General features: G+C 37.9%; 1 protein-coding gene, 1 long non-coding RNA gene and 1 pseudogene across 2 annotated transcripts; 2 read left to right on the top strand and 1 right to left on the bottom strand.

Annotated features, from left to right (window-relative positions):
- The first annotated feature begins 1,967 nt into the window (after positions 1-1,967).
- Positions 1,968-5,873, top strand: LOC147513568 (uncharacterized; annotated as a pseudogene).
- A 7,410-nt stretch (positions 5,874-13,283) lies between these two features.
- LOC147513567 (uncharacterized) lies at positions 13,284-14,828 on the top strand. The gene is made up of 4 exons (XR_015217393.1): positions 13,284-13,682; positions 13,896-14,018; positions 14,161-14,324; positions 14,489-14,828. It is a non-coding gene; the product is annotated as an uncharacterized LOC147513567 (long non-coding RNA).
- Positions 14,829-18,010: 3,182 nt separating this feature from the next.
- LOC147513566 (protein MIZU-KUSSEI 1-like) lies at positions 18,011-19,819 on the bottom strand. The gene is made up of 2 exons (XM_086596660.1): positions 19,201-19,819; positions 18,011-18,339 (listed from the first exon to the last, which is right to left on the bottom strand). The coding sequence occupies exons 1-2, from the start codon at positions 19,696-19,698 to the stop codon at positions 18,043-18,045; spliced, it is 795 nt and encodes a 264-aa protein (XP_086452786.1). The 5' UTR covers positions 19,699-19,819; the 3' UTR covers positions 18,011-18,042.
- Between the last annotated feature and the right edge of the window lie 770 nt (positions 19,820-20,589).

The raw sequence follows: 20,589 nt of genomic DNA, 5'->3' as shown, positions 1-20,589 counted from the left end.
TATTTATTGGCTATGTGCGTTTCTCTTGGGCATAGTTGTTTTGCTCATCCTACTTAACATTTCGGACGAGCCGCTGGCGGAGGAGGGTTTCCAAACCCTAGTGATGGCGGGTATGGTGATTTGGGAGGATTTCCCCATGCTTGACGAGGCGAGTCAAGTTTATATTTTTGGGTTTGTATAGAGATGACCTAGGTTATTCTTTTGTCAGATATAATGAGCCTAGCTCTTTTCCTTTGGTTGTATAGAAAGAGACTAGTTTCTTTGTTGTATATATATAGAGCTAGGTCATTTTGATGTAATAATCGTATTTGGCAACGGTTCTCCTTGTTTTGTAGTTATATCGTCATATCCCGTAGTAGTTAGAGTTAAGTGTAGTATATATGGTTGTTGGATGTATGTATGGTTGGAGGAATGAATTATAAGATGTTCGGGGTTTATGACCCGAGTTATGACAGGTTTTAGGGTTTACTGAGCGTCGATCAAACAAAGGAAACTCTGCCAAATTTCGTAGAATCGCGGATAGGTAATGCGCCTCGAGATTCATTCCACGCCCCTGGATGTGTGTTGGGTCTCGGGCGTGTAAAAACGGTATCGAGGCGTCCACTATTAGATCCGTCCGGGAGCTGTAGTGGGGACTTCGATCGCGACGATGTTTCTAAAGTTTCATCGAAACCGATAAACCCTAGATACACTACCCCTAGTTAGAAATGCGTTAAGCGTTAATACTAGTTTAGCAATGTCGAGAGTGTGGACACGTGTCGGAGGAATTTGACCGAATCGGACACCATTAGGTGAGTGAATTTTCATTTCGAGGTGCGGTACACTGCGCTCATCTCTTGAAATTCTACTCACGCTCGTTCTATGCATGTGAATTCAATAGAGGCTGACCTATGCTCTTTGCATAATTTTGAAAATTCTCTCTAATGTATCATACATCGAGTTGGCTCTTTGTGTATGTGCGAGCATAGTCACCATGGATCCGAAAGTACTAGTGGTGATGATGCTACGGATCGTGGTCGGGAGGACCGAATGGATAGGCTCCTCTATGATGAATCAAATGGCTCAAAACACAAAATGAGATGAGAGCTGAGATCGAAAGTTTGAGGGCTAGTCGGAACGAGCCCCAACCTCTTCTGACATCCGCTGTTATTCCACCTGGTGTAGCACCAGAGGTAGCATCCCCGACCACAGTGAGAGTTGAGGAGTTCAGGCCACCAGTGCAAAGTCAATCGGGGTTTCTGCTTGCAAATTTCATCGAGCTCGTCCACGAATTTGTGGGGTCTTCTGAGGTTAAAGTAGCCGAAGACTGGTTGCTAGATATGTCGAGTATGCTAGACTCTATGATGTGTACTGATGTGGAACGGGTCACTTTGGCTGCCTTCATGCTTAGAGGTGAAGCCAAACACTGGATCGATGTTAAGGGCGTGGAGACGTTTCCTATGAGTTGGGCTAAGTTTGAGGAACTCTTCCTTTTGAGGTATGTCACCGAGGCGGCGAGAGATAAGAAGCGAATGGAATTCCTCAAGTTAGAACAAGGAAACATGACCGTGGGACAGTATGAAGAGAGATTCACTGTTCTTTCACGATACGGGAAGGAGATGATTTCCACAGAAAAAGCTAAGGCTCGGAAATTCATTGACGGTTTGAAACCGTATATGCAGAGCAAGATGTCGGTCCTTCAGATTGATTCTTATGCTGAGGCTGTGAGAAGGGCTCAAGGTATTGAAAGAGTGGATGATCAGCTATTGCTCTGAGGGCAAGAGGTTGGAAGGGTAAGGCAGTCGGCATCTCGGGAGGTAGGCGGGATACGGGGAAAGAGGCGCGGTTTACCAAGGTAGTGGTTCGAGTGGTCGCAACAGATGTATAGGCGGCGTCATTCAAGCAGGCACCACAGTGGAGGGCACCACCGCATACATAGGGGTTTGAATGTGGTTAGGCCAGCCGCGAGTCTACCGATTCTGAGACCGATGAGTGGATCCGCGAGGCCCACCGAGGTACCTGCTCCTTCTCAGACCAGAGCACCAGTGCAGAATTTGAGGCCTCAGGGTCAGAGAGCTAGATTGCAATCTGTAATACCCCAGAGTACACAGTCGGGGAGAGAGAGTGTGGTTTGCTATGGTTGCGGTGAAGCTGGGCATATCAAGCGGTTTTGTCCCAAGTCCACTTCAGGGGTGGAACAGAGGCCACAGGCCAAGGTGTATTATCTAGTGCCAGAGGAAGAAGTTATGGATCCTACGTCAGTCCAAGAGGAAGCCACGGTATATAATGCTATGGGGGCAGATATCAGCGCTACCGATCAAGTGGTTGAAGGTATGATATGTCTGTTTACACATAATGTGCATGTCCTGTTTGATACGGGTGCTACTCATTCTTTCATTGCTAGAAATATGGTGAAGATTCTTGGGTTGGATGTAGTTAATACCGGGAGGAAGCTTATTCTATCTACTCCTCTAGGAAAGAAAACTATGTTCTTTGAAGTTTGTCACCATTGTGTGATAAAGATAGGTGATAGGGAGATGATAGTCGATCTAACGGTGATGGACCTAAAGGATTTCGATGTCATCGTAGGGATGGATTTGTTAGGGAAGTATCATGCTCATGTAGATTGTTTTGCCAAGACAGTGACGCTTAGAGTCTGCCAAATCACGAGGTTGTATTTGAGGGGATTAGAAATACGGTATCACGAGTGGTGAAGGCCAAGTCTGACTTCAAGTATGATAGATACGGATTGTTAGCTGGTCTTAGTCTCCAAGGGCCGAAGTTCGAATCTTCTGAGCTTGTTCCTGTAGTTAGTGAGTTTGCGGCAGTGTTCCCAGATGCATTGCCGGGATTGCCTCCCTGGCGTGAGATAGATTTTGTGATCGATCTAATGCCGGGAACGTCGCCTATTCGATGATTCCTTATCGAATGGCCCCTCGAAATAATGAGAGCTCAAGTCCCAATTAGATGAATTGAAAAGATTGGGGTTTATAAAAGGGAAAGTCGATCACCTTGGGGAGCACCGTTATTTGTGAAGAAGAAGGATGGGTCATTTCGGCTATGTGTGGATTATCGGAAGCTGAATAATGTGACTATCAAGAACAAATATCCGTTGCCTAGGATTAATGACCTGTTCGATCAGTTAAGGGGTGCCAAGTATTTCTCGAAGATAGATCTCGAGCAGGGCTACCATCGGATGAGAATTCGAGAAGAAGATATCTGAGAAGACGACTTTCCGCACCGCGGCTAGGGCATTTTGAGTTTTGGTGTTACCATTTGGATTGACAAATGCTCCGGCTGCATTTATGGATCTCATGCACCGAAAGTGATGTGGAAATACTTAGATCAATTTGTTATCGTATTCATAGATGACATCTTGATTTATTCAAGACTAGAAATTTGAACACAAGGAACACTTGAGGATTGTCTTCCAAACATTAGTTGATCATCGGCTTTATGCCAAGTTCAAATAAGTGTGAGTTAAGGTTGAATGAAATGAGGTTCTTAGGGCATGTTGTATCGGAGAATGGAATCAAAGTTGATCGTTCAAAGATAGAAGCATGAATAATTGGCGAGACCGGCCAGAGCGTCGGCCCGAAATCGAGGAGTTTCTTGGGATTGGCAGGGTATTACCGTCGTTTTGTAGAAGGATTCTCTAGCATAGCGTCGTCCTTAACTAGATTGACACAGAAGGATGTGAAGTTTGAATGGACATAAGCATGTGAGAAAGCTTTCCAAGAGCTAAAGACAGCGATTAGTAACAGGCCTTGATTTGACTATTCCGGATCCGGAGAAGAGCTATGTGATTTATCTTGATGCCTCTAACACGGGTTAGGATGTGTCTTAATGCAAGAAGGCCAAGTGATAGCGTATGCGTCTAGACAATTGAATGCCCATGAGAAGAATTATCCTACTCATGACTTGGAGTTAGCGGCGATCATTCATGCTCTAAAGATATGGAGGCATTATGTGTATGGTGAGAAGTTTGAGATATTCTCGGATCACAAGAGTCTCAAGTACTTGTTCATGAAAAGATTTGAATATGAGGCGCAGGAGATGGGTTGAGTACATGGAGGACTATACCTTCACATTGCAATACCATCCGGGTAAAGCAAATGTAGTTGCCGATGCATTGAGTAGGAAGCGAGAACATGTCTGTGCTCAGATGATGATGAAGGAGTGGCAATTCTTTGGAGTCCGCTTCTTATGGTTTTGAAATCACGGGAAATGGAAGTGGAGATCCTCAGAAATGCTGTTATTTAGCACAGATGACAGTGTCGGTAGAAAACACCTTGGTTCAAGAGATTGTGAATGCTCAGAATACCTCGAGGGATGGACCTAGGTACCAAGGATATGTGAATAATGCTGAGGATGTTGATTGGGAAAAATCCGGAGACGGAAGCATCAGATTCAGAGGAAGAATTTGGATACCTTTTGATCACTCTTTGCGGAATAGTATCTTGAAGGAGGCACATAGATCGAAGTATACCATTCATCCTGGTGGTACCAAAATGTACTGAGATCTCGTCGTCGGTTTTGGTGGCGGGCATGAAGCGACACATTGCGAATATGTGAAGAAGTGTGCCACATGCCAACAGTGAAAGCTGAACACCATAGACCACACGGTCTTCTTAAACCTCTGGAGATTCGGAATGGAAGTGGGAGAATATAACCATGGACTTTGTATCCGGGTTACCAGAAGACCCGATGAGGGAATGGATTCTATATGGGTCATTGTTGATAGACCCGACCAAGTCCGCCCATTTCATACACATTAAGACTACTTTACTCTGCTGAAAAGCTAAGTAAGATCTACGTGTCAGATGTACTGAGGTTGCATGGGGCACCACTCTCTATAATTTCAGATAGAGGTACTCAATTTACCGGTTCATTTTGGAGAAGTCTTCAAAGGGAATTGGGGACCAAACTGAAATTCAGCACTGCATTTCATCCGCAAACCGATGGGCAATCGGAAAGAGTCATCCAAATCATCGAAGATATGCTTCGGGCTTGCGTGCTTGATTTTGGGGGTAGTTGGAAGACTCATTTGGCATTGGCTGAGTTTGCCTACAACAACAGTTATCAATCTAGTATTGGTATGGCTCCGTTTGAAGCGTTGTATGGCAGACCTTGCAGAACACCTCTCTGTTGGACTGAAACCGGAGATAGTATTATGTTGGGGCCAGAGATGGTTAGTGACACCACCGAGAAGATTAGAGTGATACGGAATCGGTTGCTCACAGCCCAGAGTCGTCAGAAAAGCTATGCAGATAGGCGTAGACGTCCCTTGGAATTTTATGAAGGTGACAGGGTATTCTTGAAAGTGTCTCCGAAGAAGGGCATTCAGAGGTTCGGGATGAAAGGGAAACTTGCACCGAGATATGTGGGACCTTTTCCGATTATTCAGAAGATCTCGGAGTTGGCCTATAGGCTGGAGTTACCGGAAAGGTTATCACGTGTCCATAACGTGTTCCATATCTCGATGCTACGTAAGTATGAGCCGGACCCACTACATGTTGTCGATTTGGAATCGTTGGAGTTGGAAGAAGACATTACCTATCCGGAAGGGCCAGTTCAGATTCTAGATGCGAGAGAAAAGAGATTGCGGTCCAAGGTCATTCCATTGGTAAAGGTCTTATGGAGAAATCACAACGTGGAGGAAGCAACATGGGAGAAAGAAGCCGATATGAGGCAACAATATCCAGAATTGTTCGAGAACTAAGGTATGATTTAATTTCGAGGACGAAATTTTCTTTTAAGGAGGGTAGGATGTAAAGTCCTGAATTATTATTAAGGGTATTTTTGTAAATTTCATATCAAATCCAGGGTTGTTATGTAATTTGGTCGTCGGGTTTATATTTCAAAGGTACGTAACTTACCGAAACTTGACTCCGACTCATAAGTCCGCGTTAGGTAGCGACCATAAGCTAAAAATTTGACAAAATGCCGGTTAAGCGGTTTTCTCGCGTCTGGCGGCACGAGTTAACAGCTTACACGCATGGGTAGGTTATTGTATAGCCTGTGGTGAGATAGAATATAGAAGACTAAATTTAGCGGGATGGGCCGAAAAATAATCAAGACGCTAAGTCGAATTAGTGGGGGTAGGAGTCTAAGTAGGACGTTAAGGCTAATTAGGATATATTGGGCTTGGGCCCAAATATATCGGCCGAAATAGAAACCACGAAATCGTGAAACCAAAATAACGAAAATCGAAAATCCAACAAAAAAAAAACTCGCTCCAAAAAAAATCGCGACCTTCTTCCCCAATTTTTCGCCCTTTCAAAACCCTAGGAGAGAGAAACTCCCTTCTTCCCCAAATTCAGTGATTCAAACCAACAATTTAAACATCCAAACCTTAGAAATCGTGGAATTCGAAAGTGTGGAGATGCAAGAACTCTTGGAATTTAAATTTAATCGCATGAAAAGAGGTGAGTCGCGATTTCAGATATATGTCTTGATTTGATTTAAATTGTTGATGGAATCGATATCTCGATTTTAATTGAGTGTATTGGGGTGTTGAAGGTCGGCATGATTGATGGGACGAAATGGAGTGGAGTGAAACAGATGGTGTAGCCGAAAATCTTTGGATTTATCGTTGATCGTACGCTGCCGGGTGGGTTTAATGGTTTCAAATAACTAGTTTAAACTCGATGGTGATAGATTGTGATGCATTGATGGAGATATCGAACGGGGGTGTGGTATTTCGGCAGTAGCAGTTGGAGTAGCTAGTGCATTCGAGCATACCGAAGAAAATCGCGGCGACAGGTGAGTAGTTCCTCTCCAATCGATAGTGTAAACTTGATTTCGACTTGATAGGAGTGTATGGAGGGAATTAATTGAATAGGGGTGTTTGATGTCGGCAGTAGCTCGGTTTGGAGAAGGAGAGCTGCAATTTTGGTGGAGCCGCGAGCTAGGAGCGATTGTTGCTTGCTGACTCGGTAAGAATTTGATTATTCATTACAATTTCAAGGGATTTATGTCGATTTATAACTGTATAAGAGTTGATTGAGTAATGACCGAGGGATAAGGAACACCCACCGATTTTATTAATAGAATTAATGTTGATTGAGAGGTGTCGAGTTGGTTGTAGTCGAAATTGGGAATTTGAATTGAGATGTGATAGGATTGGCGTCGATATGAGGGCCTGCCATGGTCGAAATAACCGTAGAGACCGTCAGAGTAATAGTGCCCGAAAGGGCCTGTAGCTCTGTTGACAGTAGTTATAGGAAAAAAATACCCGAACCCCAATTCTTAACGTTGAGATTTCTTCTCGGCTTATACTAAGTTAAGAATTCCTCGTTGTTCGATCAATTCTAACAACCGACGTATATGTATATGTTGTTATAAGAGTGAATTCGAGTTGATTCGGTTAAGCGAGCTTGATTCGGTTAAGTGGGATTGAGGAGAACGGAGCTTGCTAAGGTAGGAATCTACATACCAGTATATAGCCTGCTTATTTCATGCATGATTTGAATTGTTTAACTAGGAAATAGATAGTTGTGTATCAACCATGCATGTATATATGATATTCATGTTTTGCATTGTATTTCTTCGCTATAAAATATATATATAGATAGCTTTCGTGTGAAATGGGTTTTCTGTAAAATCGGGGTAGCGAGGGATTGTTTTCTTTGTAAAAAGTGAAAAACTGGTTTTGGGAAAGGTTCGCGTCTCTTGTCTCAGTAAGGAGACAGAGAGATGGATTTTGTATTGCGGGTAAGGATTACCCGGTTGTTTGTAACTAGGTGCGAGGTTCTGGATTGGTCCCGGGATGGTCGTGTTATTTACGATGATTCGCCGTTTGGGAATCATCGGTTGTTATTTACTATGACTGGCCCGTTTGGGAGTCATAGGTTGTTACGCCGATTTCGGAAATCCGGGAACTCACACCTATATAATCAACAGTTTTAAAAGAAAAACTAGATATGTAACTAGAGTATTTGAAAATAATCGGGTAATACGACAGTATATATATATATATAGATATTACTATGTTTATCACGAGGAGATTTAGAAAAGGAACTGTGAATTCTATAAAGAAGGAACCGTCGATTTCGGAGACGGCAGTTAAGCTCTAGGATTCAACCGTGGTGTACACCTTTTCGAGGTGGTGGGCCACCTTTAAAGGGATGCATCACCGATGTAGTCCGGGAATTCCTTTTCTACTTTTCTAGATAACCATGCTTATGCGTGTCAATTTGTATGGTGATTAGCTTGTGTGGGGTTACATGTTACCTCGATGAGGTTTAGGCGAGTGAGAGTTTAGTCCACTCCGGATGTGTCGGGGATCCCGAAAGCGATCTGCGATCGTCGAACGGTTGACCACCGTAAGTTAGGTGACAGCCGTATGGGGGTCGTGGGTCACCGAGGCCCACCCGAGCCCTAAAAGCTTTGGGGATTTTGTGTGTATGCGAACACAACAACGGCATTTCATCTCCCTGCCGGTAAAATCGAGGAAAACAACGGTGCATGGTTCACACCAAAGTCTTGAACCGAGATTGCCTTTGTCATTGGGGCTTTGAGTACCAGTCGTAACCCTCACCATTCTAATAGGATGCAGCGGCACCACAGTTTGTATGCTGATTGTGAAAACTATATTTTGTATATCAATGAAGCATGCCGATATGATTTATGCTAGTTAGTGATGTATATATACATAGTCACAATATTTGAATACTATTATAGAAACCCTGCATGTTTTAAATGTTTTCTATAAGTAGCTATTTATTGGCTATGTGCGTTTCTACTGGGCATAGTTGTTTGCTCATCCTACTTAACATTTCAAGACGAGCCGGTGGCGGAGGAGGGTTTCCTAACCCTAGTGATGACGGGTATGGTGATTTGGGAGGATTTCCCCATGCTTGACGAGGCGCAGTCAAGTTTATATTTTGGACTGTATAGAGATGACCTAGGTTATTCTTTTGCTGTATATAATGAGCCTAGCTCTTTTCCTTTGGTTGTATAGAAAGAGACTAGTTTCTTTTGTTGTATATATATAGAGCTAGGTCATTTTGATGTAATAATCGTATTTGGCAACGGTTCTCCTTGTTTTGTAGTTATATCGTCATATCCCTGTAGTAGTTAGAGTTAAGTGTAGTATATATGGTTGTTGGATGTATGTATGGTTGGAGGAATGAATTATAAGATGTTCAGGGTTTATGACAGGTTATGACAGGTTTTTAGGGTTTACGAACGTCGATCAAACAAAGGAAACTCTGCCGAAATTTCGGTAGAATCGTGAAAGGTGTCTGCCTCGAGATTCATTCCACGTCCTCGGGATGTGTGTTGGGTCTCGGGGCGTGACATTAAACTAACCTCAAAACATAGTTGGGTTATATGTTGTGGGAATGTCTCGGTAAGTATAGTTTTGCATTTAAAATGATGTTTATCTTATTTCTTTCCGTATGATTGGGAACTCTTTGCTATTCAAGTAGCTACAATATATATGAACTTCACCTTATTAGGCAATCTCACAAAACTTCAATCAAACTTCTATTATTAAACAACAAAATGAAGTTGAAGGGTTTTATTAAAGGTACATGAGTTATTTTTTTTTAATGGAGAATAAGGTTTTCACGTTATAAGAAATTTGGTTGAGTGATCAATATAATATTAATATATAAAAGTTTTGCATATTTACAAATATTTTTCAAAATAATTAATATAACAACACCCGTTCGTAGATAATCTTTGAAGATTCTACATAGTAAGTCATGCATAATTTAAAGAATAATTAATGGGAAATCGGGAACTGGTAATCTTCAATGATCCCACATAGTAAATCAAACATAATTTACTTTTTATGTCATGTTTGCAAGGACACTACAGATGGATCAGTAGAAGTTGGTATTATACACCATATTGGATAATTAAAAGGAAATCGGAAATTGGATTCAAATGCATAACTGAGCTCAATGAGTAATTAACGGAAAATTGGAAACTTTATGCAAATGCAATAAACTAAACTAAAAAATTAATTAACTAGAAATTGAAAACTGGGTGCAATTGCATTAAACTAACGTCATCTAATAACTAAAGGGAAATTAGAAATTGTATACAAATCCTTGAAAAATATTTAATGGGAAATCGGAAACGGTATGCAAATACATCAAACAAACCTCATATAATAATTAATAGGACGAGAAATCGGAAACTGGATGCAAATACATTGAACTAAACTCAAAAAATAATTAACATAAAATAAAAAACCGAATGCAACTGCATTAAACTAACCTCATAGAATAATTGGTGGGAAATCGGAAACTAAATGCAAATGCATTGAAATAATCTCAAAAAATAATTAACGGGAAATCAGAAACCAGATATAATTGCATCGAACTAACCTCAAAACATAAATAATCAGAGACTAGATGCAGATGTATTGAACTAACCTTAAAGAGTTATTAACGGAAAATCGAAAACTAGATCCAAATGCAATGAACTAATCTCAAAGACTAATTAACGAAACATTGAAAAATGGATGAAACTACACTGAACTAACCTAAATGAATAATTATCGGGAAATTATAAATGTGATGTAACTGCATTGAACTAACCTCAAAAAATAATTAACGGGAAATCGAAAACTTGATGCAAATGCATTGAACTAACCTCAAAGAACAATTAACATAAATTCGGAAATTGGATGCAACTGCATTGAACTAACCTCAAAGAATAATTAACAAAAAACCAAAAACTAGATGCAACTGCATTAAACTAAAATAAGATATTAACTAACGGGAAATCAGAAATTGGATGCAAATGCATTGAAATATCCTCAAAAAATAGTTAACTGAAAATCGAAAGTCGAATGTAACTGCATCGCACTGACCTCAAAGCATAAATGTCGGTTTTTTTAGCCTTCTCACATGAGTAATTACGAGTAATTAGGAACCCAAAATGAAAGTGAGTTTAAAAAAACAGACTCTTACATGTATGCAAACTGTATAGAAATTGTAAACTATCGAACTAACCTAGAAAAACAATTAACAGGAAATCAGAAATTGGATGCAGATGTATTGAACTAACCTCAAAGAGTAATTAACGAGAGATTAGAACCTGGATGCAAATTCAATAAACTAATCTCAAATACTAATTAACGAAACATAAAAAACTGGATGCAACTGTACTGAATTAACCTTAATGAATAAGTAACGGGATATCATAAAATGGATGCAATTGCACTGAACTAACCTTAAATAATAATTGATGGGAAATCGGAAACTTGATGCAACTGCATTGAACTAACATCAAAGAATAATTAATGAGAATTTGGAAACTGGATGCAACGTACTACATTAAATTAACCTCAAAGAATAATTAATGAAAAATCATAAACTTGATGCAAATGCATTCAACTAATAACCCTAAAATATATTTGTATTATATGTAGTGGGAATAAATGTCTCGACAAATATAGTTTTGCATTTTAAGTAATGTTTATCATACTTCTTTTATTGTGATTGGGAATGCCTTGCTATTCAAGTAGCTTCAACATTATCTTCACCAAATTGGACATTCTCAAAAAACTTCAATCAAACTTCTATTGTTAAAACTAACAATGAAAAGAAGTCGATGAGTTTTATCAAAGTTTGATGCTTCCTTTTTATAGAGAGTGGTGCAAGAAATTTAATTGAGTAATTAATATAATTTTCATATCTCATAGCTATGCATAGTTGCTAATATTTTTTAGAATAATTTAATATAACGATACCCGTTCGTAGGACACGTTCATGTGATAAATCTTTTCAAGTGGGAGTAGTGTATTCTTTGAGGATATGGAAACAATCAATCTATTTTAGTGATTTGTACACATTAGTACGTAAGCTGAGCGGTGATGATTTACCGATAAATCACCATAAATCTAATAAAACTATTATACAAGCTAGATCGAGTTTAAGATAATTCTATTTGAAAATTACGGATTAATATCCTAAACCACAAAGTGAAGAGGTTATCTCAATTTGATCCCTTAGTTTCCAGGTACTTATACACCATAATCGCTGCTCGGCTATCTCAATTTGATCCCTTAGTTTCCAAGTAGTTATGCACCATAATCGCTGCTCATTAACGTATTTCGGTTTATTTTCAATAAAAATATATTTTGATTTGAAAATTTGCTGCTAAATCACCATAAATCTAAAAAAACTATTATACAAGCTATATAGAGTTTAAGATAATTTTATTTGAAAATTATGGATTAATATCCTAAACCATAAAGTGAAGATGCTATCTCAATTTGATCTATTAATTTCTAAGTACTTATGCATCATAATCGCTGCTCATTAACATATTTCGATTTATTTTCAATAAAAATATATTCTGATTCGAAAATTTGTGTGAGACATTTTATAAAGTCTTTTTAGCACACAAAATATTTAATAGATCCCGGGCGTATGCCCGGGTCCAAAATCTAGTTATAACTATTTATATAACAGTTATTGGAATATAGTGATTTTCTAGATATTGGAGATATGGTCGAACTGGTGATTGAGTCATTATGTTAATATAATTGATTGATTCACCAATTATATTGGAATCGCTGAATTTTGATTGTTTGAAAGTTTAAACAATTTTTTTCCTCATGAGTCATGACCTTCTAATCAATCTCTGGAAGAAAACACTAGATACACAAAAGTTCTTCCTAAATACTATGAAAAGCATTCAAGTAGGACAAATTTTATTTTGCCATTGAAGCACTCGATCCTTTGTCCAAATTCTATCAACTAGGGAGAGATTTGCACCAAATATGACTGATACAAAGGATGCTAAGGGGAGTTTTCTCTAAGCATTTGGTCCATTTAACTTCTACCTTTTCTCGAAGTTGAATCTGTTGATGGCTTAACACAAATAAGAATCACGAAGAACATTGTGAAACCAACCAAAACTCCAATTTGCTTGGCCCCATAAAATTGGCATTGTATCCATAATGGTCCTGTTACAAAATCTTTTATTCTCTGCTCTCTCCTGACCTTGACACCTTGACCATGTCCTCCATGTCCCCATTATTATGAAATTATAAGATCAGAAATTGTTCGGGACCACCCGAAAAATCCAATAATACCAGATCCACCACTTTGGTATTTTCTGCATTGGAAGAAGCTAGGTCTGCAATTTGTTCCTCAATATCTGCACTTCGTTGTCCATTACCTTCTCCATACAAGATTCTCTAATTTTGACGTAAAAGAGGTCTGGGGTGGGTACTCCTAATCCTTACCTAGGGCCGGTCCACCGAAGACAAGGATCAAGGAGTTCCTGCAATCGACCCAGATTTTCTGGGCATTGGCTTCTCCTGTTTGGTTAAATAGCAATAAAAACACCCCAATTAAATGACATAATTGCCAACATGAGAAAATACCCAATCGCTGAATTAATCCCAAACAAAACAGCTGAAGCCAATCTCGCAGGCTTATTTTTCAAACTTAGCCGAGGAAGAAAGGGTGTTTCGAGTGATGAATTAGATGATTTGGATTTAGATATAGTCTTGAATTTAATCCTTCGATCTTCCATGTATTGGTAGAATATTGAAAACAGGAAACACGCGAGTAAAGAGAGTGAGTAGTTTAGGTATGAATCGGTTTTCTTCTTATTTATTTTGGTGTTACAGGCAATGTCGCATTACGGATATAAAATAGTTCAGACTCTTATCGTGGATATTGAACCTGATGAACATGTGAAAAGAGCAATGAATGAGATCAATGCAGGTTAGTGGCTTTACTCAATAAGTTGATGGCTTTGTTGAAAAGTTGATTTTTGTTAATTGTACGAGGTTCGTGAAGTTAGACTGAGAAAAAAAAACTTCCTACTGCTGTTTTCAATTTAGTTTTATTATTTGACAACCTATAACAACTAGCAGATATAGGTCCCAACCAATTCCACTGTAAAATGTGTATTGCATCCAAACAAACAAATGACAGGAATACAAAGGAGTGACGGACTAAAGTTTGAAAGGGATGAAGGGAGAATTAATAGGTATCATTCAATCGGGATCGGTGATCAAGCATTTTGCACATTATCCAAGTACCGACCAAAGAAGGCGTGTAAGAGATTTTCCTGTAACTTATTTCTTATCTCCGTATATCTTCTTTCCCACTCTTTTTTTAGCTTTCCCATTATTGTTTTGATCTTTCTTAAACTTCTATTGTTGGTGTATATTGATTATCCACTCTTTCTATTTTTCAGAAGGAAAGCTATGGAGTAGGGAATAAAGATGTTCTCTCGCACTCTTGTATATATGATCAGTTACTTGAACAGAGGAGCAAACACAATACAGTGGCCACCTTCTGCTGCTACAACCATGGTTGCCAATGCCCCTGTTGATTCCCTCCTTGAACTTTCTGCCAAACGTGAGTTACTACCGTTCTTTTTTTTATTATTTATTTGGTTTTTGTTTTAATCTTTCGTCCGTTCTTAGGATGCAATGAGCTTATTCTCAAATGAAAATCATCGCTATGAATAATGTGTTTAGGTGAAACTTGATAATCTCTTAACATCTTTCTTCAATGTGCAGTAGCTGCTTCAGCGTAAATGCTTACTAACTTTTGCTGAGGAGGAGTCAAATTGACAGAGATTTCAGTTTTAGACTTTCCAAGGTTAGATCTCCATCATTTATAACATGCAAGTAGGTGAGATTGACAAAAGGGTTAATCAAGTTTCAAGTAATGACTGGGTTACTATGTTAAATGTGGCACACCTGATGGGTGGACCTTGGACTTTCCACTAGGCCACTTCAAACCTTCCAAGAATCCAAGGTCTCATTGATTTTGTAATTGAACTATGAATGGTTACCAAATGTTTACCAGAAGATGAAACAATTCATCCAAAAAATAAGTAACATGGTATTTGCTGATAATAACGCCCCAAATCCCCTCGCATCGATTACATCCCAGTCGATTACCGTTGTCTAAAAAAAAATCGATACCTATGAAATAAATAAATAAAAAATGGCGAGCGAATCAAATCAAGTAGCAAGTGAATCTCACGCTTTAGAAGTATTGAAGCCTGACTCAAACAAAAAATTGAAGCAGTGGAATCACTATCCAATTACCACAAAGCACTTAATAGTCCTGAGACGTAGTTGCATAACTCTTGGTGTTGGCCTGATGGGATAGATTCATAACGAAAATGTATTTATAGAATTAGAAATGTTTTGCTGGTATGACACTTAGTCTTAGCACCACTCTTCTTTTTTGCACCCACATTTTGGATCTAATATATATTTTTGTTTCAATATCAGCATGAGTTTCTCACTTTAGTATGTCTAGAAATACTTTTCCAGTCAAACTCTTGATATAATAATTCTCAAATGTTGGTTTGATTTACTTGCTTACTTCATAAGCTACTAGAAAAGCATAATCTGGAGTATGGTTGAAACTATGTATTAAGTATTAGCAATCATTCAAAGTAGTTTCTCCATATTGGTATATTGCCAAGTATTACATATGGAATTGTTGAATTTTATCGAAAAAATTATAATTCTTGGTTCTTCATTTGAATTGAGTTGGAAATATGCAGAGTTACATACTTATATTAGATGTACACGAAATGAGTACTTGGAAAATTTGGTAACTCAAAGATTTTATCCCTTTGCATATACCATGGGTTGATCTTATGTATTGCTGTAATAATCAAAATGGGAAATTATAAAACACGATCAGCTTAATCAAAATGGGAAATTATAAAAACCGATCAGCATCCCCAAGACGTGACTCTCATGATATTATTACATTGTTAGTTTGATTAAACTTAATTGGTGAACTAAGACCATTTTGATTGATAGCTAGCATGCAATTTATATAATATGCTTTCGATATATTAAGTTTGTGATGCAAGATTTTATTGATTATTTGGTATGCTATTTAGAAGTAATATGGAAGTGCTTTGGAGATTGTGTATGTACCCTAATAAATAAAGCCTCGAGAATTCCTAAAGTAGTCTTTAGTTTGTAAATGAGTAACAAGAAATATATAGCAAGCCTAAACATGGGATGATTTGGAAATGGAATTTGTGTGGAACTATGGATCGGTTATTTATTTTCAAATTGTTATATTGAATAATAGATTTAGGTGTTTTTTCTGTCATCATGTTGATAAAGGTTGAAGGTTGAGCATTAGTTAACTGCCATCTTTGTTTTTGGACGAAGTTTCATGAGGAGGCCAACACATTTTTAACATGTTAAATAGGTATTATAGTCTATGGAGGTTGGTCAATTGACTTGAGAGAAGAGGCATTCTCTTTGCTTACATTTTTCAATGCAAGTGACATTTACTTTCTTTCACATTGATTAATCCGAACCATTTAGTACTCAAGCATTATTTTTTGAAATGCATGGCACAATCATGCATGGCGTGTTGGAGCTGAATATGACATAATGACTATAAAGAGATGGTAAGGTTTAGACTTTCATTAGTTAGCTTATTTGTTGAATGGTTGGTGACCGCTCAATTCAACTAGCCTCTTTGAGCTTCCCAGTCGTCGAAGAGTTTCGCACCCGTGAGTTGGGATTAGGGATGGAAATGGTACGGGATGCGACCCGGATCCGACCATATCCGAATCCATTTTAACGGATATGGTTTCTATGTTTGTTACTAGAATCCAACCCGAATATCCGAAAACTCGAATCATTTTAAAAAGATTTATATTTTTAGGATATATAAATGGTAAAGAGTTTTGAGTGAGAATCTGAAACTCGGATTCCCTTGCTTATTGTGTTTTTTAATAGATATGGATATCCAAAATCCGACCCGAATCCGGATGGATCCAAATATGGTAAAGAGTTTTGAGTGAGAATCCGACCCGAACCCGCTCCTGAAATTCATGCTTTCACTTAGAGAATAATAAGCAAGGGAAGCAGGCACTAATGGTTGTTTGAAGGTGATTTGCACTAATGTGGAGATTAGTTCAGACTCAATATAAATATGTTTTGCAGGATGGTAAGTATACTAACCTTTTTGTAGGGGTGGATTACCATATAAAGATTTTTGGACAAGGTAAATCTATTTTATTTGTTGAATAACTTTGATAAAATGACGCCTCACAATGTATAGAGAAACTAACAGTCATGATGTAAATTATACAATGTTTTTAGTACATTTTAGACGTGCTAGAGAAACTAATGCCTTCTTAGGGAAGAAACTAAATTGTCTCGAGGTGTAAGGGTTATTTAACTGTTCTGGCATTCGTCGAGACGGTTAACTAACTGGATTAAACAATGAGATATGTATATTGTTATGATTTTCAGGTTATGATAGGATTTAAGTTTATGAAATGTTGAAAATACAGAGGAGATTCTGCCGAAATTTTTGTAAAATTATTCTGTCTTTGTTTAGTTTGAGTTTTGCTTAGTTGGTCTGATCACGTCCCGAGTTTCATGATTGTAGATGTCATGTGTCTTTGGTAATCAGTCATTATAAAATTTAGGCCGTGACATAGTTGATGGCGAGATGACATGCACCTTGGTATTGTCTTAATATTTAATATGGTAAAATATATAAGTAGGAAGCTACCGCCACATGATTCATCATGGGTTAGGGGGTAACGGCAATTCTTTGATTTGCTAACAACGTTTTTGAGTGTGGTTGATGATGCTATTTTGAACTTTGCCCCTCCACTTAATGTATAGTGGAAAAAACTCTCTGGTCATAAACCCTTCAAACCCTTTCAAAAAAAATTAAAAAAACATAAACCCTTCAAACAAAGTATACATATATTATAAGTAATGAATCATTAGGTATCAATATACATATATTATTTATTCAAGTAGACTTTAGGCTTTTGAGACATTAGCTATCTATGTAGCAAGTCCGCCATAGGCGGGCCAAAATGGCTAGTTGAAGAAATAACACAGTAGAGGTTGACCATTTTGTATTGGCTCGATCAGCATCAAGAGGATTTTACACAAAGCTGGCATATCCTACTTCCAAATACAGTGGAAGAGAGTCTTTGCATATGAACAGAACAAATGAGATTTGATGAAATTGATTTTCAAGCAACAATTGAACAGATCTACAGATAACAAAGTCACACAAAATATATTATATTAGCCTAAAACAAGCGTGAAATGCCTCACATTCTAAGGAGGAAAATGCTCAACTCTGGTCCACCAAGACCATCGGGATTCATCATATAATAAGCTTCAGAATTGCGGTTTCCCACTACCCGTTCAAACTTAGCTCTCATATACATGAGCTGATCACCTTCCATGCCATTAGTAGTAATTTTGTTCTTGTCAATTGGAATTACACCAGCACCAGCTGAAACACTTTGCACAGCACTCAACATGTACCAATCTGATTCTAAACAAGTTCGAGAAACCGCATACCCGCATCTTTTACCGTTACAGTACATGGTCCATGTTGGTTCCTGCAATTAGAACATGAAATGGTCATATTTTGGTGGTTAATTAGTTTATGTTTGCACAATCATATTCATCTTAATTAATACACCCACAATAGTCTCGAGAAAGGTAAGAGAAGCTGGCCTGGACTCAATAAGGTAAACGAAAATAGAGAACGACTTCATGATGTTGGAAAAAGAAACAAATAATATACGCATAAAGTTAAGGCCAAAGGATAAAGGGAAAATGAGTAAGAATCGCCGGAGAATAAATATTATTTAACCGCATGTCAAAATTGGACAAATAGAATGATTGACATATGAATTGTCTATACCAATTCAATATCATTTATCTTTTTTGTGCTATTCATGCACAACAATTTTTGTACTAATTGTAAAGAAAAACAACTCTGATTCATTAGTGAAACAGGCTTCCTCAGTAGTACATACCCAACTGAGTTCCAATTGAAATGGTAAATGAGTTACCGATACTTAGGATTATGGTGGTTGTTTAGGGAAGAAATAGAAGGACCTTGGAATTATAATTTGAATTCAGAAGGTTAAAACAATCCAATGCCTGACTGCCTGTCGTGATGTCGTCCATATATTGTTTTGGACTCAAAACAGCTAGCAATCAAATTCAATTGTAACCAATGCTAGTTGGCCTGCTAAGGATCCTTTCTAGGTGTGCTGGGGAATGTGACCATAAATAAATTATTGAGACATTCCCACCCTTATAAAATTCCTGAATCCGAACATGTTTTCTATGGTTTTAATAAATCCCATAATAAATCATGAGTATAAATGACATTGATTTTATTGCAATTCCTGCATAATGCATCCCACTCATATTTTAAGGTCAAATTAAACGTATTGATAATTCCTTACCTGCAACAACTTTATGCCCCGACCGGAGCCCTTCTCACACTCCAGTGCGATTCGTACTAGGCCCGACGACATCTCTTGCACTAGCATGCATGTTGGGACAGCAAATTCGAGTAGCAAAACGGGTTCCGATCTTGAATCTTCTTGAACTGCAAAACTTACATGACCCTTCTTATATCCAAACATTGTACCCGTTACATTACTACCTGATCCAGATAGAGCCAACATTTTACATGGGTTGCTTAGCCACTTATTGCATGTGGGTAGTATGCTTGAAAACGAAAACAACCCCACAAGAGATCGGATCATTTCCACCACATTTCGGGGTTTGTACCACTGGGTCAGTTGGATGACCCGGAACTTTTGGACCAATGGCCTGTCTGAGACCTCGTTGTAGTCTAATTGATATGGTGATGATTGAACGTAATTCGAGGGGAGGATTTGCTTAGTGCTTTTAGAACAGCTGCCGCTTCTATATAAGCTAAGTTCGTCTAGCTTCATTTTGTTTTAAAATTAAAGCAATAGTATAGGAAAACTAGTAGTACTAAACACTACGGATTTAGAAAGAGAGAAGGTTTGAGGGTGAAAATGGTGGCAGACAAAGTGATGATGGTGTTGGGAGATGGTCTATATAAAGGGAAAAGATGGACTTATATGATGACGAAGCTTTAGAATTGAATATGTTTATTTTTTTTATATTGAGATTTGATGAGAACGTATATATATGGGGGTGCATTACACAAGTGCATTCACATTATGCACTCGTTGTGGCCTAGTGGGTTAATGTAAAGTTATTATATTAATTAATGAGCCATCAAACTTGATCAAGTAGGAAAAGTGACCTAGCTTATGGATCTGAGAATTGAAAATTTCATATATATATATATATATATATATATATATATATATATATATATATATATATATATATATATATATATATTCACAAATGTCTTTGAATATGTTTTATTATTCTACTATATGATCTATTAAGAAAATGAGAGGAAAATCCCCTTATCATTGTGCTGAACTAATAGGAGTATCGGTTTAGGACTATAGGAGTAAAATTATGTACATTCGTATAGTCTCTTGTTACCATATTGTTAGTAAACTAATAAATTTTCCCGAAAATGAACACTTTGTTCGGATAATCTATTTTTGATGTTTGTCAATTAATTGTCAGTGAAAGCTTGAGATTAGTAATCTTGACGGAAATTAAACCAACACCCTGCAACATATGTTGACTATATGAAGACTCTATACTTCATAGTTGGCACCCTATCAAGAGAAGCACACGCACATTGTTAACTGAGGCTCGCTCTATAGTTTCATATACTAGCATCTACATGTCGATTGCAAAAGATGAACCATGCATTAGTTTATAGTTTTTAA

This window comes from Coptis chinensis, chromosome 3 (assembly GCF_015680905.1).
Source record: "Coptis chinensis isolate HL-2020 chromosome 3, ASM1568090v1, whole genome shotgun sequence".
NCBI classification, from domain to species: Eukaryota; Viridiplantae; Streptophyta; class Magnoliopsida; order Ranunculales; family Ranunculaceae; genus Coptis; species Coptis chinensis.
This window is presented reverse-complemented; position numbering and strand designations above follow the sequence as displayed.

Bases quoted from the DNA above. Each gene is read 5' to 3' on its own strand.
- LOC147513566 (XM_086596660.1), bottom strand. From the start codon at position 19,698: ATGAAGCTAGACGAACTTAGCTTATATAGAAGCGGCAGCTGTTCTAAA. The intron at 18,340-19,200 runs GTAAGGAATTAT...TTCTAATTGCAG, and splicing joins GGGGCATAAAGTTGTTGCAG to GAACCAACATGGACCATGTA.